General features: G+C 48.0%; 1 protein-coding gene across 9 annotated transcripts in view; it reads left to right on the top strand.

Moving 5' to 3' along the window:
• Positions 1-25926, top strand: part of LOC144093441 (dopamine D2-like receptor) — a 510329-nt gene extending 484403 nt beyond the window's left edge. For 6 of the 9 annotated variants that reach the window (XM_077626814.1, XM_077626817.1, XM_077626815.1 and 3 more), the window contains 2 exons: positions 13946-14168; positions 22873-25926. In XM_077626814.1, coding sequence (XP_077482940.1) covers positions 13946-14168; positions 22873-23093 — 444 coding nt within the window. In that variant the 3' untranslated portion in view covers positions 23094-25926. The remainder of the gene's footprint in view (positions 1-13945; positions 14169-22872) is intronic. The other 3 variants (XR_013306275.1, XR_013306276.1, XR_013306273.1) reach the window with 1 other exon arrangement.
• Positions 25927-26331: the final 405 nt, after the last annotated feature.

Raw genomic sequence — 26331 nt, 5'->3', positions numbered from 1 at the left:
TATCTGTTACTTATTAGAAGGCGGGACCTTGACTTAATTTTTCGCAATTCCGCATTACGCTAAAGCTTTAGTCATAACGATTTGCTGCTCCTGTTGTTGACAGAAAGAATGGAAAGGAAAGTGCACGGGCCTGCCCACTGGCTCAAGCTGAGCCACAATCGCTGCCTCATGCTGATAGTAGGAGAGTTGAAAGATAGGAGTGCAAAGATATACAGAAAAGACGCGTGCGCGCTATTATAACCCGAGCCGATCCCGGAGGCAGTGCAATACCAGGCCAACTTGTGCCGGAGTGCTTCAAGCACTCCGCCTCATTCCAAAAATAAGTTTAATATCTTGGGTCCCAATAGGACCGGTAGTAGATAATAAATCATATATAACGGTCAAATGGCTGGTCGCAGTGTTTTCAGTAAGGCATGCATACTGGCACTGCCGGCTGGTGCCTTTCAAAGCTTCAGTAAAGCGTGCCTCTCTCTTAAAGTATCGGGATCTCTGTGTCGCTGGTGGTCATGTCAGAAAACAAAGAAACCTGTATATAGCATCTAGTTTTCGCGTCTATTTTCATTTTCAAGACCGGCATTCATCAGTATCACGTTTTAAAAAAGAGAGAACGCTATGTAACATGGGCTATCGGCCAAAGATTGGTCACAGTAAATGTCACGTTCGCACTGGACAGATCAGAGACCTGTTTCACATCCATTCTGTTTTCCCCCACAGATCTCACGTGTTCGTCGACAGTAAACGTTACAGTTCACAGGCTTGCATCGCAAGTTGATGTCGTGATGCTGCAGGGATAAGGTTTCTTTATAATAAATATGCTATCAACACGTACTTTGACGTCACACGTGTTCATTACAGAAGTTATGCGAGCTGCCTGCGACCGTGGTTAAAACTTTGCCTAACTTATCTCGACGCTTCTAACTAACCGTTAGTTAGCTGTGGTGCTTCCCTTCGCAGTTTCAGCGCGTGCAGTAAACGTGCTTCCGCCGTACTCCCATAGAAAACTGTGCGCGTTCGCGTCGGGCTTCTTGTGAGCGACGAAAGCTGAGCCGCCTCCAGCGCGACTATTGCTCAGAGGAGGCTTCGGAGCTGTGCTTCGGTTCGCTTTGTTCGCAATGAAAGAAAGCTCGGATAAAGCGAGCCGCCTCCGAATCGGTAGCGGAAGCGCAGCGGACGACGTCGGCGCGGCGTCAGCCGGCTGTTGGCTTACGCACAATTAGACGGCGAACTTTTCCGTCTCAAATATCTCGCGCCGAAGAGGGCGAGGTTTTCGGGAACTGCGACGCCTCATTGTCTGTGCGCGCTTTCCGCTCGTCTTCATAAACTTTTTTTTTCCTTTATTCTCGCGCACGCGTGAGCACTTGATGGCATTTTGACGCTAAGCTGAAGCTGATGCGAGATCGTGTCCTGAAGAGCGGCGCATAGACGGCGCGTAGGAAAGGGACGATGCGACAAGGCGGTTGAGCGGCAGGCAACAACGGCTGAACTCTTGCTAGAGTTGCTACTCATCATTATTTTCGTATAGTCTGTCTCCTACACTGTCTACTCATGCAGGAGGGGGGCGGGGTAAAAAGTATACCCGTAAATGTCCGTTGCAAAACATTATCACAGCTCAAGGTTAACTAATGTGGTGTTCAACACGGCGGAGCGGTACGTACTACTGGGGCCGTAAGTTTCCGGGGTGCGAGTTCTAAGAAAAACGTTTATTACAGCTCGTAAGGAGCATTTGGGCCTTTGAATAATGCCTTCATACAATATCAGGCGACTGGGTAGCGATGTGTAGCTACATTAAACGTTTTTCCTAGAACTCGCGTCCCGGAAACTTATGTCCCCAGTAGTACGCAATAACTGAAGCGGTACTAGACAGAGAGTACAGCCTGGGTTGTATACTTTGGCTGCAAAAGAAACACGGCTTAGAGGAATGTCTGGCATTTGGCGGGACGTGTGATCCTCGACACTTCAAACAAACGAGTGGTGGTTACCGAGCGAAGTCAGGATCTGCAGAGAATCCGAGGACGGAATTCAGCGTTACGACACCGAAGTACTGCACACGGCGACGGAGCGCTCCGCTGCGGAGAGCGGACTATGATGCAACTCTACGCCTCCCTATTCATGGGATTTCTTCGCTACAGCCTCCCTGCACTTGGAAACATTCGAAAAACAAACATACGAAGCCTGCAAACCGTTCAAGCTCAAGCTCTCCGCATTTGCCTAGGATTACCGAAATGTGCCTCTACGGTTGCATCTGTACTCATCGCCAAGGATCATTAAAGCGTGGACTCCATGTACGCGAAAACTCACGCGAACGCGAAGGCGGCAAGCGACGAGCGACGCAGTCGCGCGAAGCAAAATGCATGTGTCGCTTGCCGTGTCGCTCGGATCTGCACCCACAGAAAATTTCGCTCGTCGCCCGGAAGTCCCCCACGCGACTGGCCAACCAGAGCCCCCTAAAGCCGTTTCCGGTTTGTCCACGGTTTCTCACGGGTACATCTCACGAAACCCGCCCGTCGTCTTGGTCATCGCCACCGTCGAGAAAATATTTGGTTTTGTAGCTGAGATGCAGACCCGCATGATTTAAATAATTAAAACAATCTACTTGCTCGGTGCGGAGGGCTAACAGCATTTGGAGCGGGCTACGCGAGTGGGCGTACTGCAGGGAGAGATGCGTGCCGAGCCGCGGGTACCGGCGCTCGATTCACTGTGCCGCTGCGCTCCAACTGTGCAGAAACACTCGCGGTGCGCATTCTCACTGGTATATTATAGTTTGCTCACTTACAATCAGATTGCGGTGACAGTTTATGGGAGTGTTCTTACTAAGCCGGAGTGCACAGGCACCGAACGAAAGCGCACCTCCCCCGTGAATCCGTGATGTGACTTCGTCTCCGCAAGCACGCCGTTGGTTATTTCCACTGCCGCTACACCGCTGCCGTAGAGGAAATATTCCTTTTGCCCTGATTATGAGGCACACTCAACACAATTTTAAGAGAGAGAACAGGTTACGGGCGTGTTTCTATAAGCTTGAGTGCGCAAAGCACGGAGTCCGCTGCTCACGTCGCGGGTTCGCGTCGCCTGCCGCCTTCGCTTGCACGGAGGTTGCCCACAAGCGACGGAGCGAGCGTCGCCGTGCCGCCTTGTCGCGTCGCTCGCTCTTTCGCGCATATGGAGTCCAGGCTTCAATCCCTGCCTACCTAAAGTTGAAGTACTGAGGGCAAATTTTCGACACATATCGCGGGTTCCGTCTCATCATCTTGCCAGTCTACCTATTACCAGGCCGCGCACATCGTTTACAAACGCCATTGATGCACATCGCGCCATTCTGCCGTCCCAGTTTACGCCCGCCCCTAGACCAGCCTCGCCACTTTGGAGCCTGCAAAGCCCCGTGTGCTTCTTGCATTACCTGGCATCAAGAAGAAGTTCGATTTATCGCCGATAGAACTAAAACAAGTCACTCTTGAATATTTACATGAGTGCCATGCAAACCGGGTGCACGTCTACACTGACGGCTCAGTGAATCTTACCAGTTCTTCGGACTCCGTGGTCATCCCCGCAAGGATTACAGGAATTGGAGTTAGGGTAGCTCACCAGATTTCTTCGACAGGTGCAGAACTCAGTGCTCTTCGTGTCGCCATTGAGCGCATCAATCAGCAGCGCCCTCAGCAATGGTCTATTTTCACCGATTCAAAAGCCGCCCTTCAAGGCTTACAGGCTTCTCTTCGCCGTGGAGTCCATGAACAACTGGTCGCGGAAATCCGACAACTACATCACTGTGTCATAAATAAAGGGCACGACATTATCTACCAATGGCTACCGGGGCACAGCGGCATAGCAGGCAATCACCGCGCTGATGAGGTCGCGCGAAATGCTCACCACGACGGCGATTTTGTGCCGATCCCCTTTTCGACATCAGACGCAGAGGCCAGGCTTCGCGCTCTTGCGCGGGACATAAGGCTTGCCGCGTGGAATTCCGGCCAATTTTCCAATTCACGGTTAAAAGCCTTGGATCGAGATCTAAAACCTCGGTTTCTATTCGGCCTACCACGACGTATATAAACTTTGATGTGTCGCCTGTGGCTTGGTGTTGCTTCCATCAACCATTACTCGTTCTTAATTGGTATGGCTGATAGCCCTGCATGTGCTATCTGCGTGTATGACGAGACTATATCCCACATTCTTTGTGAATGCCCTGCCTACAGTGGCGAAAGGCAGCCTCTCTGCCGTGCGCTGGAGCGTCTATAGATACACGCCCGCTGACAGAAATGAAGGTTCTCGGCCACTAGCCGCAGCGATTGTCGGCGGTGAAGGCCTCGAAGGCACTGCTCCGCTTCTCGCGAACTTCTGACCAGCACGATAGGCTGTGAATTTTACGAACGCTGAAGTTTCATCGTGACTGTACTTTCTATTTCATTTTTTATCCCCTTACTGCTTTCCTACCGTGTAGGGTAGCTAACCGATTATTCTTTCGGTTAACCTCCGTGCCTTTCCTCTACTGCTTCCTCCTCCTTTTTATTTTTATTTTTCTTGAAATATAAACACCCAACACAATAGCTGTTGAAGTTAATGTTCGATAGAGTGTGTTAGTTCCTTAGTATTAAATTCCCATGGTAGCGTCGTTTAGTGAACGGCTAATTGTAAAGAATAAAGTTACCTCACTAGAAACATCTTTTCTCAATTTTCATCATACTTTCGGTTTATATATATATATATATATATATATATATATATATATATATATATATATATATATATATATATATATATATATATATATATATATATATATATATATATATATATATATATATATATATATATATATATATATATATATATATATATATATATATATATATATATAGGTTTTTGCACATAGATTATGCAGCTGCCACACTAATGTTTATCTTTATGTAAGATAATTTTCTAACGATCTTTATGATTCCCTCTTTTCGTACTTGTTCTCTCTCTTTGTAATGAATGAGAAGTTCGCCTGTACGCTCGTCTACCCATATTACACCGCCTCTACCTACGTTTGACTCGCGAACCAGACCAGGAGGGAGAGCCCTGTAGACAACGCATACGTTATCGATGAGTCGTTCCTTGTCTTGTACCCGTCGGGTGGGTGCCATACGTGCGACTGCGAGAAAGTGATAACCCATATCGATGATCAACGATACGAGAGAGATCTTGAACACCTTCGTCTGCAGACGAAGTACGCGCCGCGCTCCCGCCGAAAATAATGAATTACGGCGAGCTCGAGGACACAAGTTCGCCTCGATCATCATCCGTCACTGGCAGCGAATGAATGACCATCCGTCTCCATGGTTCCGCTGCCGCGGCGTCCATAATTAGGTACCCGTCCGGCTGCGCAGAGCGCCTCAATACTTTGCGAGAGGACCGCGCATATAAACGTCGCCCTCTCACGTCACCCCAAAACGAACTTTCGAAGAAAACACGTACAACTTTGGGTTCGGAGAGTTCATTCCCCGTCTGAGCTGCCGTATAGACTTCGACATGTACTAAATAGCCGACGGCTCGGAGTCCGAGCCATTAGGTGGACTCTCGCTTCGCTGGAGGCGCCGGCCGTATTTGCATGCGCAAGTCGCAGCACTGCTACACTGCATTGGCGCGCTCCTCGATCGAAGCGGCGTGTTTTCTTTGCGTTTTGTTTGCGCTGCAGAGGTAACACTGCATAGACGCATTCACATTCAGCCCCCGCGCTCCCAGTCAGCGGCGTGCCGGGCGTCGACATTAACGGAGCTTTTCGGAAGGTAGGAAGGACGGGGGCATTGTTGCGAACTAACACTGCTGCGAATAAATGCGCGGTGCGCAGTTGCGCTAGCGGCGATGGTGTCGACTCCCCTCTTCTCCACACCTTCTACCTCCATTCCCGAATCCATCCCCTCGTGCTCTCCGTCATTCCAACTACCTTGAGTCTGTGAACTCGACACATTAGGCTGGCATTGATCCTCAGCGTGTCGCGACAGGAAGCCAGCGGTCGTTTGTCGATGGCGTTCCATGCAGCGTCAGCCTGATCGTTTCTTCGCGAAGTTAAACGCGCGTGATGACCGCGTTGGCAGCTTTTAGCCGCCCGTGAACGTCGACGCAGCGGTTCGTACATCGCTGATGATCGCTTCCGTTTTCTGTCGTAACCTAACGGTGTACATTCGTCTTGGTGACTTTTTTTTTAAAGTCCTGGTCGTAATCAAGACGTTGTCGAAGAATACCGGTGCTTCTCAGACTTCCCAGATGCCTCATTTTCCATAAAAGATAGGAACTTTCCTTCTAACGTAAAATTATATTCCATAACCGCTTACTTAAAACCAATACCATTAGTGAAGCGCATTTAGTGCACGCCGGCAACGCTGTCTGTTAATATCACACTGTTACACGAGCGCAGGCTTCAACGTTATGTGCAAACAAACTGGATGAACTGAAGTGGAAGAACTGATATGTTGTTAACGTCACCTCCGATATGTCGTGTTTGTTTACGCTGAATGGTGTTCCGAGCGATGGTCGGAACGTGGTGGCTGAACCGGCAAGCTTTTCACTGGAGCCTGACAGTTTATGAGCACAAATTGAAACAACAAAAAATTCACACCTAGCGACGACAGTTCGTGAAAGAGATACCTTGTAAGCTTCCACAGAGAGATGGGGGCTGATGGCGCAAGAGTATAGTTAGCGCTGTTGGGCAAACGTGAAAACTTCCACGTTACTTGACGTTACATAATCAGGCCTTCATCTCCTCTCTTACATGGTCTTTTTTTTTATTTAACACATGCATCAGACGGCTACAAAGCCATCTGGTTAAAACGAAAGTGCAGCTTGATATACACGGTTTAAAGAGCTGTCACCGGCCCTTTCGTATTTTGTTTCTGTTGGAGTAGAACTTTCTGCTGCGCGTTGAACGTGCAAGCTTCTGATTTGTTTGATGTTATATATCCAGGCTTCTATTACTTTCTTCCCAGTGCTTTACTTTGTTGTTATCTCAATCCACGCTTCCTAAAACATAGCAGAAAGTTACTGCTGAGCGTCCAGCTTGATATATCCCCTGAAAGAGCTGTCGCGGGCAGTTTCATCGCTTGAATTAACGGTGATAGCATGGCTGTAAAATATAAAGCGAAATGCAGAGACATAAATAAATAAATAAAAGGCGGCGAAGTTTCCATGCACTATTTACCCGAAGAAATTATTTCTCAAGCCACGCTCATTTTATTTGTGAGAAAAAAAAAAAGAGGTTCGACAACTTCAATGCACTTCACCCCATACATAGTGCGCCTTCAAAATACAAAAGCCATTTTACGCCAAGATGTCTTCTATTCATAATAAATTTGTACATCTGCCGTATAAACAAAGGATGTGGAGCAGCCGTATTTGTAACGAACTACTATAAAACCGAGCACTCGCGTTTTGAGTCCAAGCAGGAATAATCTCATCTAATTCTAAAATTAAAGTCGTATGTTCTCTGAAGAGCTATATGTTTTCTGTATAAATTTTTCGCTTACTCGAGTCAGTATCAAGTTATCAAACAGGGAAGCTATGTGTGGGTAGGAGCTTTATTAGAACTCCAGTTTTGAACTAGGAGCATATAACTGCACCGTCAAAGTATTATTCTGAACCTACAAAAGACCAAATTAAAACGATGGGTTCTTTATCCTGTCCTCAGCAAGCCACAGCAGGCTTTAAGGTCCGGAGCTGCAAAAGTAAGGTTAGGAATGTGGACACGTTTGATCGACTACTGTACTCTGTGTCTTCGCACAATATCCCTTTGAAACGGTCACTTCTCGGTCGCATCAAACATCCTAGTGTTTAGCAGTTGTCGAAGCATGCATACAGATGGCTACAAAAATTTAAGGGAAGCACGAACTGTGCAAAAAAAAAAAACGAGCTATACCACGCCCTTTCTACACAGCGCAGAACTGAGATGTGCCGAGTGCAGGTCACGGAGACAAGGGTAAATCGCGCCGTCTGATTCTAAAAACGTGAAAATAAATTTCGTTCTTTGTTCCGGTTTTCTACAACTCTTGCAGACTTATGTGTTCGCGCTCGATTTCGCCATTTCTGTAACAAATTATTGCAAGAAGGATCCTTGGATTGTTTTACTTCTTCGTAAAGGAGTTGAGACGGAGCTATTGACGAGCCTGCAGAAAGACCGAGGATCTTGTTTGCTCGTGAATGGAGCTTGTCCACTGTTTGCGGCGTTTTTGAGCATTTGTTTAATGGGTTTACTTTTCGTCGCTTTCAGAGTTCGCAGTGCTGAAACCACTTTATAACCACCTAACCCCAAGCCCGCATTCGAATCCTGGTGCAGCTGCAAAGACAAACTTTAAAGTGAAGCGGTAATGGTACTAAGGCGTTTTTCCGAGTCCTTCCCAGTTGCCGCTGCCATAAGAATCGATTAGTTGAGAGTGAGGTTGCAGCATTTATGGGAGGAAATTGTTATTCCTCAAGATTCTCTGCACGTAATTAGAAGACGAGAGGCAAAAACAAACCTACCGTTATCACAGTGTTGACGTGTATTAAAAAACACTTCTTCAAAGGCGGCATATGGCAACGTCATTTCTTACAACTCGCAATACCACCGGATAGTTATATCGCCCCTGCATGCAAATATATTGTATACAGAGAGGGCAGGCAGATGCTTTCTTGATAAACACTAATTGAACAAGGGAGAGTAAAACCTCGGGGAAATGCATTCTGAGGCTTCCCCTTCCTGTTCATTTTGTGTGCTGCAGCGAAATGGGTTTTTGAGAGAGGAAACACTTTAAAGAGAAAGCTGAGAGGAAACACTTTAAAGAGAAAGCTGTGAGAAAACAATCTGAAACTCATGAGTGAAGCAAGATTCAACGCCCAAATAAAATGAAACACGGATGGGCAACTAGAATCTCGCCGCCTTGAGGCGGCCTTAACGGACTGTCGCGATAATGAGACGCGCTTCGCGTACTGCATCTCGTCTGTCTCCCTACCGTCTGAGGCGGCACATACTTTTCGCCAGGTTGTCTAATCAAAAACTACAAAACTATTTATAACCTACCGTATCCTCTTCCAGACACAGCCCTATTCGTTTATTTCTGCCGGAGAACTTGCACGTCTGCTGAGAATTTTGTGCGCAGTGTTAACAGTGGCTGTACTTCTACTAAAATAAAAGTAATATAAAAGTTAACGAAAGTTTTTCTACAACCACCACTACCACCATCTTAAAGGAAAGAGAAGAAAGGAGTGACAATTTTTTTAGAAGCACAGTACACCATCAAAGAGACCGGACAGCAGTGGTCTCGCGAGACGTAACATCAATAACGCAGTAATAAAAATGAAGTCGCTTCCTCCGCTAACTTGACAACGCTTCCTCCCAAAAATTACACCACTGTTACGCCGGGTATAAACGGTTTGTTACAGGCAAGTTTCCTGTACATCAAACAAAAAAATGTCGGACTGTCGAAAGCGTATGTGCTACAGACGAAGCAATAATCATTGCGGAAAACGAATCTTCTGTGCGACTAAATTTTGTTTTAGAAAAACTGAATACATTACTTTTAAAAAATGGTCGTATGGCCCCAACGGTTGAAAATAGCAGTTATAACGTTATTAGTGAAAGCCAAATAACTCTTCCGATTCTGTTTTTCGTTTGCTTCAGGACACGCATAGCTAGATTTTCGGCTGTAAAACTAGGTCATGCCGAATGTCTACATTATCCAATAACGTCTTCGTGTCCGCATAAATGACCAACGAAATGCGGCGCAGCCTTTCTCTTTTAATAAAAAATGGCAAGTACATGAAATCTGTTCACGCTGAAATAGACGCTTCAATTGTACGAAAAAGCAAATGCCGCGAATTTCCTCGTTTAGATGAATGAATGAATGAATGAATGAATGAATGAATGAATGAATGAGAAAAAAATGCTTATTGACATGTCTTCTTTGTCGTATGGGCGGTGCCTTCAGTCCAGGGCCCCTACAGAGGCTGCACCAGCTCTCCAGGCTGAAATAAAGAACAAATAATTAAAGAAAATAAAAAAAAATCCGAGAGTGGGAGCTCGTTGAACAACCTGCAACCAGAGGCGATGTAACGTTCGCATGCGTGGGTGGTGCATTTAGTCCAGTACCCCTACAAGGGCTTCAGCAGCTCTCCAGGCTGAAATAAAGGAGAAAGATTTAAAGAAAATCAGAAAAATTTCGAGAGTGGGAGCTCGTTGAACAACCTGCAACCGGCGGCGATGTGACGTTCGCAACACATGCACTCTGCATAAATTGCTCTGCCATATCCCGCCTTTAGACGCGGTGCGAGTACTTCGTTCCTCCGAAGCGAACAAGCAAGGGATGAACAGAAAACACGAGCCTTGCAGCACTGACATCGATTTCTCTACTGCACTGTACGGGAGCTTTTACCCAACAACGTCGCCTGTCTCGCGCCGTGTTCTCTCTAACGTACCTCGCCGTCCTGATGTGAGGTGTCGCCTACCGTCCCACCCACGTTAAACTGCACACAGCCCGCTTGAAGGCAGCGCAAAGCCGATAAACAGTGGTGGCTCCGGTACGGCGGACCGCGTTCCTTTCAAATGGAAGGTCGCAGGTGTGATTGCTCTGCGCTGACACACGCAGGTGACACCCGCACTACGTGACGAGAAAGCTGAGAGCAGCACCAGCGTACGTTGGTTGTCATCATGTGTCACAACCCTCTTCTTTCCTTTCGCTCCGCCCTTTTATCGACATACTTTAATTTTTGTTTGCCTATTAGTTCGTTTCTGAGAAAGGGCGGGGCTCTTATCTGCGCCGCTGACAGCTGGTGATCGGATTTTTAATGGCACAAGGGAAACTTGCCGGGAGAGCGCGATGTCCGACGTGTTTTTGGTCTCCTCAAATAAAGTGGGTCAAATACCCATTTTGTTTTTTTTTTTCAAGCATTTCACCTCAAAGAAGCCGACCAACAGCAAACTAGGAGAAAGCTTGTACTCACTGGAAAACCTCTGGGTACCGCACAGCTATGAGGATCGAATGTTTCACTCCTATACAGCATTTGAGGCGGATGCTCACAACTAAGGCATTTCATCGATCGCCCCTTCAGCTTGGTGAAATTCATGCACCTGTGAAGGCTCTGCATTAAGCGTTACCTGAAAAGAACGATGGAAGACAAAAGATGTCTTCCTCTCTTGTCGCATGTATCCGAAGGGGAAAAAAAGCAACCAGTAAGCGTCACTTTGCTTTTCATTGGTGAGGCTACAGTGCCGCCTCCGCGGGAAACCTGTCGTGAAAAGAGCGCTTTTCAGAGTCACACATTACCTCGTGTCTCCGCAACAACTACGGGATTCAGATTTGCCGCTTTAATTTCGCAGGTAACGATATCATAATTGCGGTCCAGTCAATGTACTCCCTCTCGCATGGGTCGGTAGAGGCATGACCCCTCGGCTGCACCATTCAGCTCCGTCGGCAGCTCCTGTTCCTGTACTGCTAAAAAAAGAAGCAAAAACTTGAAAAAACCCAACTGCTGGTGTAACCTGCGTGACGCACTGAACGCGGCAGACGATATTGGATTCACTTATCTGGAAACCCGTAGCGGAGCTTTGGCGGCGTGAGACAAGGCAGTGAGGTTTGCTTGTTAACCCAAGTACGAAGCATTGTTTGATTACGATGACCTAAATATTATAATAAACATGGACGCCAACCAGCGAAGTTTTAAAGAAAAATGATGCTTCGGCTTCCAGCTCGAGAGGCCTTGTTCAAAATTATGAATATGCCCCCCCTCCCCTCCCCCGCTGGGAGTTTTCTTTAGTAGTACAGCGCGATTTGACACTGGGACGAAGGAAGACAGACGCGGACGACCCCATCTAGTCGCCTGTTATGTTGTTTTTTCTGATATAACCCGCTGGTCAGCCGAAGTTGCGTCATATGCTCGATTTCATGACATCGATATGATCTTCCTGTCAGAGTTTGAATAAAGCGAGAGAGTAGTCGTGCAGGAAAGCCGCCGCCTTCTGCTCCTCACGCTTCGACGCTACTACGGCTTTTGCATCGCGACACGCATTTTGACGTCTAGCTTAACTATTTCGCGCGGAACTGAACGACACAGATCGAATGCGGCTTTACTCAGCGCCAGTAACTTTCGGTGATTATTTTGGGAGGGTTTGAAACGTAATAAATTTCCACTTCGGTGAGTGTTTTCTATACGTGATATGTTTTTCTCTATCTGTGTTTTTTTTCTGTTTTATACTTCTGGCTTGGACTGCGGGACACAATCTGTTCTGCCATTTTGGTGCTTGGAGCTGTGCACTGACCGAATTCACCATTGAATAGATTGAATTAGCTATTGGTTGGGACATGCGTTAGAACGCTTCCGCAAAATCTGCCGAAGTGCACCGTACGCGCACTTCGTCTACTTTCGTACCGTGCTCGGAAGTGCACTTTTTAACGAAGCTCATATAGTAACGGTCATATTGTCGAAAACCTGATCTCTAGGGACGATGACTACGTCATACGTTCTCGTTAAAATGTGAAAAGTGCTTTCACGTGGGGGCTGCATTTCGTGATTGGCTTACCAGTGCCTGCATGGCCCAGCAGTCAAATTGCGCCCATTTGTGATTCCTTTCCAAGAGCATTTGCGAGTATTGTTAATAAATTGACCGATAATCAGTGACACGATAAACTACTCATGACAACCAGGTATTAAGTCAGTAGCCAGTCAAGAGCCGTAATAGCACATGAAATACTCTTCAAACGTCGCCCACGTATTTCTTGTTGTAGTTGTTGTTTTCCCCTTAGTACTTCATTGCCCGTCCCTTATAAAAAGGGTCTTTAGACAATATATAGACTTCATATCAACTCTATTGCATTTCTATAGATATTTATTTTTCTATATTCATAGTCTATAGACAAAAGTCTAGAAATATGTATGGCCATAAATCTCAGATTGCCTATAGACTGTCTATGAGATTTTTATTGCCTATAGACTATTCCCTGGGATTTGTCTTTAGGCAGGCTATAGAATTTATAGAGAGAAGTCTATGTACAGTCTATAGACTGTCTAAATAAATTTTTATAAGGGATTACTGTGCTCTGTGGTGTCTGTTGGTCTGAGCGTCGTTTGATATTTTGTTCGAGTTCTCTCGTTTCTTGAGCCGTCCTCTATGTTGATGTGTCGCTGTGCCGCTTAGACTTTGCCGTGCTGGATGCCAGGCTGTGGCTCTGTTCGGGCGCGCTCCCAGCCTTATACAGTCATACAGTAATGAGATGTGTTGGAAGATAAGGGGAACACTGAGGTCTGTCATCTGAGCAATCTGTGCTTCCTCGCTGTGAGTTACAGAAAGGAGTTGCACGTCTTCTGCGGTAGTCTCCGCCTTCTCACACAGAATTTGCTGAAACTGGTTAAACTCAAGCAGCGAAGAAAAATTGTACATGGGACAGGTACATTGACTATATTCTTTATGCGAACAAAGTTATTGCGAGAAAAAAGGAAGGTGAGACCAGCAAGTCAGTGTGTTGAACACCGCATGCAGTCACGCTCGATTTCAAATCCAAGCGGGACCAGTTGCTTGAATGTATAATTTATTTACATGTTGCCGGGCGTTCAAAAACGGGGACAACCTGAACGTAGCAGTAATTGTGCTCTGTTTGTAAACAAACACTGCACTCGCGCACTTAGCTGTTCACACTTACTTATTCACCTACTCACCCACTAGCAGGCTAAATTGCGCACTCACTGAGATTGAACGTTCCTAATTACGAGCCGTTTCTGCATGCATACGCTGTAAATGTTCCAAATGCCGTGCTTTGAACAACCTCAAAAGTCTGCAGTTCGTGTTTTTGCAAAGAAACAGCGGTTGCTGCTGCTGGTAATGTTGGTGCCAATGAAGCACAGCTTAGAAATGGCTTCGCTTTGCGTGTCTCGCGAGATTAGATACCTTGGCATGTTTACAGGGAGAGACCGACAGACAGCAACCTTGGTACGATTTTATATGACGCAGGAGGCGAAGAAGAACGGCACCGTGATGCCCCTGCTGACCGTGTCGGTGGTGGGCGGGCCCCCGATGGGTGGCGGCGGCGGCGGCGGCGGCAACGAGACCAGCCAGGCACGCAAGAAGTCCCGCTTCAACCTGGGACGCAAACACAAGTCGAGCCGCAAGAAGCGAGAGAAAGCATCGGCCAAGCGCGAGCGCAAGGCAACCAAGACGCTCGCCATCGTTCTCGGTAAGGAGGCATCTATGGCGCATGCGTCTGGCGCAATATTCGGCGCAATGTGGGCCGCAAAGTCCGTCGCAAGTTCACGGGCTGCTTTTTATTACTAGCGTTTGGTACAACTCAAGAAAGAAGCGGCGAATGTTTCTCTTAAGAGGCCTTCCAGCAATCGGCGTAGACCGATTTTTATGGCGTCGTGCTTTATCCGTGATGAATTTCAAGTCACTGTAAATTAATCCCCTGTAAAGCGAGTGTGATGGTTAATTAACTACAGCGTAACCGCGATGTGATGAAAATCGCTCGTCGACAGTGCTCGATGATCTGCTTTGAGGGGCATTTACCGCTTCGTTCTTGAGTTGTATCCGAATGCAAGAAGTGGTCTTAGCATAACGAATTGACATTCTTACACTGCACTGAAATAAAAAAAAAGCTTTTTCTTCCTCTTTTTTAGCCAGTTTTCTTTTACCCTCGTTGTTTTGTGGTAATTTGCTTGCTTTAGTAGCCTCCGCTTGTCGTTTATATACAGGGTATGGATATCTGAGACTCTTGTGCGCCTGCAGATAGCCTGTTGGGAAGCAGTTCCTTTTAAATGTCTCAAGCATATCAGCAAGGGCGCTGAACGGCCGCGAATACTTTGTTTCGAAGGTCAGTGTTTTTGAACCATCAGTTGGCAATTCAAGCTTGGGGACAGGCCAGTGACAGAAGTTACCAACGCTTTGAAACTGCATTGAAAAAGATCCAGCCTGTGCAGAAAATAGTAGCAGATCGTGCTGATGTGCCTGAACCGTGAAATAGAAAAGAAATTCGGATTTATGATGCTCAAGTGGATCTGACTCTTTATCATCACGGAAAAGGGTTGAGTGGGGATAAATTTAATAAGACTTTGGGCCTGCAGTGTCTTAAGTAAGAAGATGATACTGCCACGTAGCTCTGAAAAAGGACGAAAGCTGACGAAGGCATTGAAAGTATGGTGCATATTCGAGGGAAGTTCTACCCATAACGAACCCATAAGGCAACTCACCATAAGGCGACTCGGCAGCAGTGAGAATAACGCCCCCGTCTGGCGATCGTCTGCATTATAACAGTTGAGTCCCTCGGCTGCGCTGCATTTGAGCATAACTCCGAACACTCTAGATAAAGGGCGTGCTTTTTCATGACTGGTTCCGAACATCGCAGAATCGCTCGCGCGGGTCTGCGAAGACCATCCGATAATATAGCAAGGTGCAGCGCACATGGGATGGGATCACTGAGTTTCTCAACATTACCTCGAAAGAAAAGTGGCGCCACCATCTATGCGTGTTTCTTAAAGAGCACATCATTCATAGCGAGAATAATGGGAAGATGAGGTTTTGCATTTGAGTTCGCTAATGTTGGGTCGAAAATGTGCGTTGTGCTTAATTCTTAGCTTGCCCGTAATGCTCTCCTCAGTGCGCAGATTAAATTAATAATGCGTTTTCCCCCTCTGCAATAAATTTAACGCAAGTTTAAGGCCGGTGCGCAAACTTTCAGGCCTTTTCTTCGAGATCTGCTTTGATAAGAGTCGTGTTGTTACGGCTGCATCTGGGTTTTATGCCTAACAATAGCGATGCCGTGATGCAATGCGAAGTGATGCAGTGCGTTGATCATTTCCTAAACCCAAGTGCGTTTCTGGCAGTAACATTAGGAACGGTAGTACAACACATTAAGGATGACAAACCATTATGGAGCACAGAAATTATTAGTGTGCAGTGGGAGCCAGAAAGATTAACCGAGAGAATCACGTTGAGTTCTTTTAATCCAAAGTGACAGACTAAGGTTACTTTCACACTCATGGTGTGGAGCTTTCTTTGTTTTGCAATATTTCCAGTGATATTTTCTTGTGCACATCACTGAGGTTTGAAAGAAGACTGATAAGCAATGCGCCTCGGGGAGGAAATGACACAAGGCACGCTAAGTACAACCTAATAACAAAAGGTGCGCTCAGTGAAAAAAAAATGCGATAGAACACTGTTTCCCTGATGATAGCACGTATGCAGTAGACGCAGCATTTGACGCCATTCAAAGTATACCAAAGTTCTTCATCAGCTCCGCTTTTCACGAGGCCCCACAGCAGGCGGCTGCTTTGTACGCGCACAAGCAGAAGATTAATGGAGTCCTGCCAAGTCGTTTGCCGCGATCGTTCTGGTGTCTAGTCTAGATGGAGGTGCGTTTGCGCCAGCCTACATGATACCGAGCAGCGACTTGCACGATGCGCGAAACGCGAGCTCCGCCGGAGAAGTTTCGCCTCGACCATTTGGGGTGCCGCATTTCTTTGCGCGCACCATTAAGGCCGCACAACGCTTCCTATAGGAACCGCATGCACAGCTCCGTTACACAAAACTAATCACTCCGGCAAGCACACATCAGAGGGACGCTTCGACGCGCTCAAACGAGGCGCGTTCATAAACCCTGCGCTCTTCAGCCGGTCATCGCAACAAGCTTGGGAAGGCAGCACGCGATGGTCTATACTGCCTTCTGGCGCAATAGTGAGAGTCTGGCGCTCAGCGCATCAGCCTAATGGTTAGGGATTTCCACAACCACATGTGGCAATCACCGTCTCGGTTTTGGCATCAAATTGGCTCTGTCGCGACGATTCTAGCGGCCCCCTCTTTAAGGCCTCCTGGGTCTAAAGTGGCCCCAGAAACTTACTCGGCCACTGGAAGCCCGATCCTTCTGGACATGCCTCGACTCAAGCATATCCCTGCACATTAAGCCAGAGAGGATCCAGAAAGTGCCCTTAAGTAGGCCAGAAAGTGCTGTAGAGGTTTGTTCTTTAGTGATTAACTGCGTTGCCGCAGCCATTAGTTCCTGGCAGCAAAACTACTTTGGTCAGTTATTTCCTTCATGCACTAAACATTCACCACGAGGATTAAGTAGTGCTGTTAGCACCGTTTCATCCGCTTTTGCTTGAACTGCGTAGCGAGCCATACTGTCAGTTTCCACTGCTCGCTGTCTAACCTCTGACTCCTTGCTTAAGGCAACTGCTCTACTGAGCGCCCACTCCTAAGAGTGAAGAGCACCAACCATGATATCGAGCTTAATATAAAAGGCGGTAGTGGTTGCCCGTCTACCCATTATTTATTTACCTAGGCGACATACTTCGAGCCCCACCTCTGCCTTGCGTCTAATTAAAAAATCAATTACTTCTCGCGCCGCCACTACTACAACTGCTGACAAGAGTGCGACGACGCGCAGACAAACAGGGGGCGAGGGTGGAGAGGGGAGGAGTGGGGAGGGTTGGCCTTGGTCTACAACGTCCTCAGCTTAAGGGGTGGACGCTTTCGGCGCTGCGCTGCATCTCGCCGCCAGAAGAATGAAGGCGCTCGCCCCCGCGCCGCCACTCATCGGGCATCTATGTCACGTCACCGGCGCCGCTTATTAAGCCGACGCTGTAACGCCGTCACGTCCTAGCGGGTCCAGCGCCCGCGACGCCGGGCGCGGCTGCTTCTCGTCCGCGCGCTGCCGCCGCCTACGTCATCGCTCTCATCACTGTCCTCCTTGTCTTGAACGGCGGCAACTCTTGGTGGCGCTTCTGTCCGAGCGATGTGCGATGTGCCGCATCGGAGAGGGGCTCGCTCGCCATCGCAATGGCGATGGTATAACTATAACGCGCACGGCTGGTTTGCGTTATGGTTATACGGGGTGTATCCTCTAAGCATAATAATAGAGCAGCGCGTAACAAAACAGCACAAAAGGAGGACCGTTAGCGCTCGTGTTGTTATATGTTCCTCCTGGTTTTGTCCTGTTTTGTTACGCGCTGCTCTATTATCATGGATCACCAACTCACCAACAAGCAACACTGCCTCTAAGCGCGGCAGTAATATTCGAAAACTGGCGCTTTGAGGTGTAATAGCACTTTTTAGGGCATAGGGGGAAATAACTTTATAGAGATAAATAAATAACTTGACGCCACACTAAGCATCGAGACATAGAAGCACCAAAGCCGGCTATTATGTCAGCTGGTCCGAGGCTGGCCAGGCCCTTCACGTTCATAGAGAGGGATAAGGAATTTGGAAACGGGATAGGAGAACAGGGAATATTAGTACCAGTGGTAGCGGACGTCATAAAACAGATGAATCGAGCTAAGTAGTAAGTTGGTTATTGAATTCTAATAAACTTTTTAATTTTCGTACTTAGCCACTTGGTTGTTCAATTCTAATAGTTAACTTTCTAAATTTCGCAGTTAGCAACTTAGTTTTAATTAAAGATTTGCAGCTAGCCGATAGTAAGTTATATCAGTTGTTATAATTTCGCAATCGCGAATATGCGTGTGGCTGTGTAGCGACGAATTCTGGCCTTCCAGGGGCTACAAATTTCTAATTACGACCGGGCGCCAAGTTGAAAAAGTCGGGTGTTAGAATTTATTTCACCAGTTAAATATTGAACAGGATTGATCGGTTTTGTGACACCCGCCAACATTGTGCTTAAATAATTCTGGTTTTCTTCACTAATACAGCCGGCATACTTCTCGTAGTCTTTGGTGTCAGGTAAGCAAGGATCTGCGCTTAGTATACAGTGTACAGTGTTCTGTGTACAGCTTTCTTTTGGAGCCGTAAAGTTAGGTGTTATCCGGAAGCAGGTGTTTCTTTTCCGGCGCGTCATTTTGCATGAGCCATATATTTTACGCCCGATCACAATACTTGTTCGCGGTACGAGGGAAAGAAAAAAACCCTTTCTTCAAATAAGTGACGTTTAATCCTCAAACTTCTAGGCAACGCAAGTGCGGTATCAAATACTCGCCTAAACACCCATTGCAGACCAGCATCCGCTCGAAATAGCAGTCCGGAGATACCTTCTTCAAAGATTCTTGCGAGCACCGTGGAGACTGCCGCATTGTCTTGCTCTTCTAAACTGGACAAGTTCGTTCACACCATTGCATTTCAATACTCTCCTTTCGTGTGCAGCGTTTCTCGACCGGGTTGAGGAGCTACGTTTTCCGGACAAGCGACGCCTTCCCAGAAGAAATCGAGACCGTGTCGCTGACAGCGCACGCGATAACTGTCAAGATGTCAGTCGTTAAACGCCTGGCGGCGATCTTCTAGCTCCGCTGTACACAGAATTCGACGAAACCACTTTACTCATCAGCGGTGCGCGCTCATGTAGCATAGATCGCGATGCGAAACCGCTATAAGATGTCATATGTATCGCGTGTCCCTAAAGGCGCCGCTCCCTGCCGAGGACACTTCTCACCCTCTGACCTTTCATACGTGCTCAGTGCGTCTCGTCCGGCCGTCACTGCAGTGAAGCCCCCCACTCCTACCTTCTCGCACCTCGAAGATCCATAACAGCGCGACAGACGGGTATTGTCGCACTTCGAGCTGTTCCGCCACGTCACATCCAGCCGTCAAGGCATGTCTGCGCGACTACTTCGGCATAAAGTAAAAAAGTAGAAAAGAAAATATGTCTCAAGCGTGACATCTTGAGTGCGGAGGAAATGAGACGGCCTGAAGTGCCATACGAGACACGTCCCGCCATCAAGCCCCATGGATTTCGGAAGCAAGGCTTCAAGAGCCGAAGCGTGTCGTGCTTTCTGTAAGAAAACGGGCGCTACTTTGGGGCAGCCAAGTGCGGGGATTGCGTCCCACAGGCTACGAATGGCGCGGCGACAACCATCGCGGTGAGCCCACATGTGCGGGTAGATCTAGCTGGAGCGGAATGAGGAGTGGGTTACAGTGTGGCTCGAGTCGCGAGGCTTTATACTTCGCCAGCATCGCGATTACGCACCGCGTCCTCTTCCAGCCTAAATGGCCGCCTCCGAGAAGAATTCCCACACGCGGAGAGATTCTCGCCTCAGTATTTGCAACAATGTAGCGGTTTTCGCAACACGACCGTCAGGACACATAACTGCAGTGCCTTGACGACTTTTTCATCGTTATGGGCGGACGTCCAGACTGAATGCAAGCGAAGATTTCGAAAAGCAGCTGCGGCAGCAGGGTAATAATGTGTGTGAAACTGACCGGTGCAAGCTTAAACTTTTTACTTTGAGACCTTGCTTAGCCTTCCCCCTCCACATCCTCCTTGCATATGGTCATCGTGTCTAAACGCTGCTGAAACGCAATGCCCTGAGGTGATTTCAGTTTTCTCAAAGCGAATATTACCACCAAACACTGATCAGGATCTTCATTAAGACAGGCTCGCAGCAAACCAGTAAGTGGAATGAAAACGAAGAAACCGTCGGGAGCCGGGATTTATCAGGCCCGCTCCCTCCCGTTAAACCAATATGCCCGCTAGGGGCACCAGTGGAGTGGCAAAGCTCCGCGTGAGTAAACTCTATACAGAAAGGAGTAAAAATGGAGTTATCTGTTCTCTAGCGTACACGCTTTTATAAGAAGGAGTGTGCTAGAAGACATATTACTCTTTCTTTTTTATTCCCATATAGGCGTATTTGTGTTTAGAGTGATGCATGGGCATTACTGTTTATCCTTCTCGCTTTCATGCTGCATCCATGTATGGCGTAGTGAAAAGCACCACGTCTCTATAAAGTTGCGTGGCACCAATACAGGGACACTGCGACTCACGCCAAAGCGTCGCACGGCCGCTCCGAAGAAAGTGTTCCTCCGTCCAACTCTCCTTCCTTGGTATTCGTCGGCACGCAGCGTGTCACCGCGTGTACATCGCGACGACGAACCACAGGCCGCTAATATACTCTCTGTGCTGTAGCACTCGGGCACTGTGGCTCAGGCTCACACGCTTGTTAGCGCAGTGCCTGCGCGGATGACGAAAATGGGCAGCATAATGAACCGGCGACGGGTCTCTCTATGTCTGTCCAAACGCTTCTCCGCTTACCACGCACACGCGGCGCTGTGACTGGGTGACGCGTTCGACACGCCGGTGTAGTGTACTCAACGCTATCCGTTGCGTAAACAATCCATTCGTTACTGCGAACCCTGATCTGCCCCGCCTCACTCAGACTGAGCTTACAGCCTTTGTGAGTACGGGCCTGGGAGCTATAACGGGGCCCGAAGCGGCGGGTCCGTGCGCTCGTGCTTTTATCTGCTGGTCTTGCACCAGGAGCTGTTCTGGTCCGTTGGTTTTGCGCCCGTCACCGGCACAGGGCAATAACCCAGCTGCAGAGTTGAGCCTTTTAGATTATCTCATTAGCCTTGCATGTGCGGTGTCTTTTTGTTCTTTCGTCTATGGTCTCTTTGCGCTGTTCTTGTTCCAAATGCTACACCAGATGGCTCAGCTTTCCATATTGCATTGAATTCGATTCAACCTACGGCTGCTTTGACGCTCCGCGTTTGGTTTTTCTTTGTTAATAGAGAACCGAATTACTTGGAACGAAATGAAGAGAAAGGATCTTCATTTAAGCACGGTGCACCTCCTTATCAAATACGTGTGTCTGGGGATCGGATATCGCTATATCATATATTGCACGCTTCATCGGGCTCACGAGAATGTGCAAACGTACAGCCTTTGCGAAAAATATGCGGCTCACTACTAAGCAGCGTGCTCAGGCACTTGTATCATCCGCGGAAGTCCTAACTTTCGGAACGGTGAGGACCGGAGTTCCTGACGCTTTCGAGATATTTCGAGCCCTGCGGGTATTCGAAACAAGCCTCACTGCATGGGCCGCAAGCGAACCTTGTGGTCTATATAGTGTCGATAAAAGCTGTACGCGCATCTTTTGTTAAATTCCTCACACGATCGAAGACGCATGCAAGTCACGTGACGTGCCCTCGACTGTCTCCTTTTCTTGAGAATGTCCCGGATATCAGTGTACTGCAGTTCAGGAGAGCATGCTGCCGGCCCAGTTGATGGTGCGCATGCTGAGAACAAGTTGGCGCGAAAAGTAGTAGAGGGACAGTAGAGAGGAGAGACAGAGAAGCGCTGGTGATAGCTTTTTATGTCTACCTTTTCTTCTGTCCCTCTTCTAGTTTTCGCTCTAACTTCTTCAAAACACTCTCTTACCGCGTATTCAACCACAGCGGATCGGCGGTTACCCGTAACAAATCTTGCGCAGGGCGTTGACATTTTATTTTGTTTTAGAAGAGGCTGCAGATATGCCTTGACCGTTGCTCTGCCCTTATGACTATCATCTTCTCTTTGGGACTCGTCCCATCGAAAGCCTATTATATTTGTCGGGTAGCACACGGCTTGCTACGCGACATTGTCGCACCTTGTAAGTGTGAGCGTCCTTATGAGAGTACAGCGGCCTTTACATGACGAGGTTGAGTTGAGGAGTTGAGTTGATAACCGGTTACTGGGTTCATGTAAGCACAGCCGAGTATGGCCTACGAGTCGAATGAGTGAGTCCAGTCAACTCCGCTGCAGAGGGTGGGTTGACTCGCTCGATCCCAACGGCGGATAGTATGTAAACCGGATCGAGTGGAAAAGTCGGGTTAGTGGGAAAGGAGAAAATAACTGCGAACCTTTTTCACTTGCCCCGTCTTGCCTGGGAGACAGCGGTGCCGTGCCGCAATATTGAAGGCTTCTACTGCCCTGTCCCGCTGCGCTGCTCGACGCTTGGTGTCGCTGCAGTTGAACCGGTCTCGACTCGCTTAAGTCGAGTTCATGTAAACGCGTTGTCGCCGATTTGGGCTGACCTTGCTCAGCTCTATCCCCTGGCACTACCCGCCGCTGTCGGGTTCATCTGAACGAGGTCTGTGTGTGCGTACGTGTATATACATGCGTTCAATGACGCATGAGACCCAAGTTACATGCCTCAACTGTCTTCTTTTCCCGGTGGGTGGCGCAGGGGTGTTCCTGATCTGCTGGGTGCCGTTCTTCACGTGCAACGTGGTGGACGCAGTGTGCATGAAGCTGCAGAGCAACGACTGTCACCTGGGTGTCACTGTCTTCCTGCTCACCACCTGGCTGGGATACGTGAACAGCTGCGTGAACCCGGTCATCTACACCATCTTCAACCCCGAGTTCCGCAAGGCGTTCAAGAAGATCCTCATGGAACCCATGAAGTGAAAAAAAAACAAAGCCCCCTCCCCGCTCAAGAGACGATACGCAAACGGTGCTCTGTGCCAAAGTAAAAGACCGAAACGGCGAATCGCTCGTTCGAGTCGCGCGCTTCCTGGCAACGGAACGTGTTCGTCGGACTTTTTTGTGCGCGTGTGTGTGAGTGTGCAATGCGAGTATGCGTGCGTTTCTCTCATACGCTATCTTCCCCTTTTTGTAACCTTCGCTGCTCTGCTTTCTTATTACCCTATAGCCTGTCGCATCATCTCAGTGATCATTAGCGCCGGACTTAAATAATATAAGTGGACGGTACATGGACGTTGCCTCTTGGGCGCACGTTTCTTGCGGTTATGCTGGCGAGCATCGAGAAGACGCCGCTGTAGACGTCGACTGACTTACGATTTCGTGTATCGAAGCAGCGTGTTCAGTTGGAAGGAAAAGACAAATTCTGCGCATTTGCGCACTGTCACCGTATCAAAACACCTCGCATGTCTCGACCCTGGCTGAATGAGTGGTTTCGTCTCTATGACAGTGGTTGGTTCGTATGGGAAGCCGGCACAGCAGGTTACATCAGCATCTAAGCTTACTAGCCATCCCGCCCCCAATTCCTGTTACGGACATTGTTTAGTTGAAGCTTTCGCCACATCGCCGCTTCATTAGTTTATGGCGTGACTGCAGCAACCGCGACATCGTACTATGTCGCCTTCCGTCTGCCAGTGATGTGGTTCGGCAAACAATAGCATCGGTGCGGCTAGCTGCATGAAGAAAAAGGAGGCGGAGCGAGAGATTAAGGGGGCGGTATACTAAAGGCGAAGAGATTTTTTGCGTCACGGGTTGCCATTTCATGCCAGAGCCTCCTAATCTTCCGTTTAGTAGCCGCCGGTGCGTCTGTCTCAGAGAGCGTGCGGTTTGGTGGCTGATGCAGTGTGCCACGTCGTCGTATGGTTGGGCAGCCTTTCATTCCCCACGTGTAGAGTAGCCTACTGGGCATCGTCTGGTTAACCTCCCTGCCTTTCCTTTCTTCTGTTTCTCTTTCCCTCTCTTTCATATTATCTTTCTTCTCTCTTTCTCTCTCTCTTTCTCTCTCTCACATACTTTCTCTCGCTTCATGTGTGTATTCAGGGTATAACGAACACATAGTCCTTGTTCTTCGAGAGCATGAATATCCGTTAATTCGCCTGCCTATACGCATACATACTGGGAAGAGCGTCAGGTTATGTACTTGGAGAATGACGTGTTCGAGTCCAGCTGCGATTGCGCTGTGTGTTGTTTTATGTCCTGGGGCCATCATCGTTTTGCTTCGACTACAGAGAGCTGTTACGCGTTCGTTTGTTCACGACTAGATTGGTGTTTTAAGTAGAGGGCGGTGAAGTGAAGCCAGATTCCTGCGCACACGAGTTGACAGGGAGCGACGCGTTTTGGTCACTACAACGGGTTTAGTTTTATGGTTTTCTCTTTTTTTTTTTCAGCTCGAACACTCATCACGAACAACTGCCTTGTAAACGTAACGCGTCGTGCGCTGGCAATGACGGTTAGATATCCTTAGGGGTGCAGCGGAGGCAAACTTACAGGTCTATATTAATGCTCCTTATGGTTAATCGATACAGGGTACTTTGCAAGAGAGTGCGAACGAAGAGAAGCTAAAACGCAACACGAAGAAAAAGATAGAAAAAAGCGTACGTCGCCATTTGCCTTCCTTTTTCTGTTAGTGTAATACCAACGTGTGCGTCGCGTGAATGAGCGCATGAATGTTGACTTTCAACTGTGTCTTAGTGCAAGATTAAGTTACAGGTTTATCGAATGATCTATCACAGCCAGCCGTTTCAAGCCGAGCGCTGACTGCGCAACGCTCCAAGTAAATACTTACTCGTGTACAGCAACTGTCTATGCTTATCCGGGTGTACAGCGTCGTCAGGTTTCCGTGGTCTGTACGACACTATCTTGCCGTACACGCGTTCCAGTGTACGCGGTGCTCTTGTACCTAACGCTCTCGCCCGTTTCCGGCAGCGCGCACCTTCGCGCAGCCGGCGGGACGGCTTAACACTGACGTTCGTAAGCTTCAACTCCCTCCAGTTCGTGTCACGCGGTTTCGGATGTGCGGTGTATAAAACAAAATCTATCATCCCGAAGCCTTCCAGCCGAAGCCACCACTGCTCACTCGCCGATTTAGAGCCTTCCTGTCCTCTCTGCCGCCTCATATCGAAACAGGGCTTCGTCTACTGTTCCCGCTCACTTTCCTATCCGTGGAGTGCCCTTCAGAGCGCTTCAGAGTGCTTCAGAGCGCTCCAGAGCTCTTTAAAGCGCTCCAGAGCACCACGAAGCGCTCCAGAGCACTACGAAGCGCTCCGGAGCGATCATACCCGACCCCACACCTGTCTTCGCGACTGTGCCGGCTGTGTGCCGATCTCATTGCTGCCTTCATTGTTTCTTCCTGTTACTCGATTTCTTTTCATGCCCCCAAGTGTGTTGTACACGGCGAGAGTGCGTAGAACGGCTGTGTCGAGAAACGCGTTTCTTCCTCGTGTGTTAAATGTGGTACTGTCTCGTGCATCGCGTTCACACAAGGGCTGTTTTGGCTCGCTGTATATCGTGTGATCAGCTATACAGGGCTTTGAAGGAGTACTCGTTGGCATCTCTCCGTTTTCTTTTTCGTTTTGTTGCTATTGTGATAGTTTATATGTGTATAAAGAGAAGATCACGACTATAATATATTATAATATAAATGTATACATATGAATATGAGAATATATATGTATAATACACACGCGCGCGCGCTAGAGATGATGTTGACCATGGATGTTTGAGACAACAACGTGAGATATAAATTTGTTCATGAAACTGCGCTGCGCTAGTCCTGTTTTATTGGGAGCATAATGAAGCTGCTTTGTTGGGAGAAAGCTTTCGTTGCCTTTTCACGAACCCGGAATGCTCTGTTCTTCTGCAGACATAGACTACGCCACGAAGAACAACCAGGCCGTTTAACTGGACTGAAGATCTTGAAACAGTGTTTGTTTTCTGGTTGCACATATGCTTGCATAGATTGCTCTCTGAATTGAATGGGATATCCGATCTTTGGGAACATTTTACACTTTGTTGTGTAGATATAGTGTGGTCTATTAAACAGAACTGCCGACTCTTGGCAGCCTGGTAAGGATATGATTCAAGTTCTCCAAGTTTGTCCAATGCTAAATTGGACATCTTAGAAATCATAAAGTAAGCTAAAAGTACCTACCACTGCAACGCAAAT

The sequence above is a fragment of the Amblyomma americanum genome, chromosome 6 (genome assembly GCF_052857255.1).
Source record: "Amblyomma americanum isolate KBUSLIRL-KWMA chromosome 6, ASM5285725v1, whole genome shotgun sequence".
NCBI lineage: Eukaryota > Metazoa > Arthropoda > Arachnida > Ixodida > Ixodidae > Amblyomma > Amblyomma americanum.
Note: the sequence above shows the minus strand (reverse complement) of the source record. Positions and strands in the feature narration are given on the sequence as shown.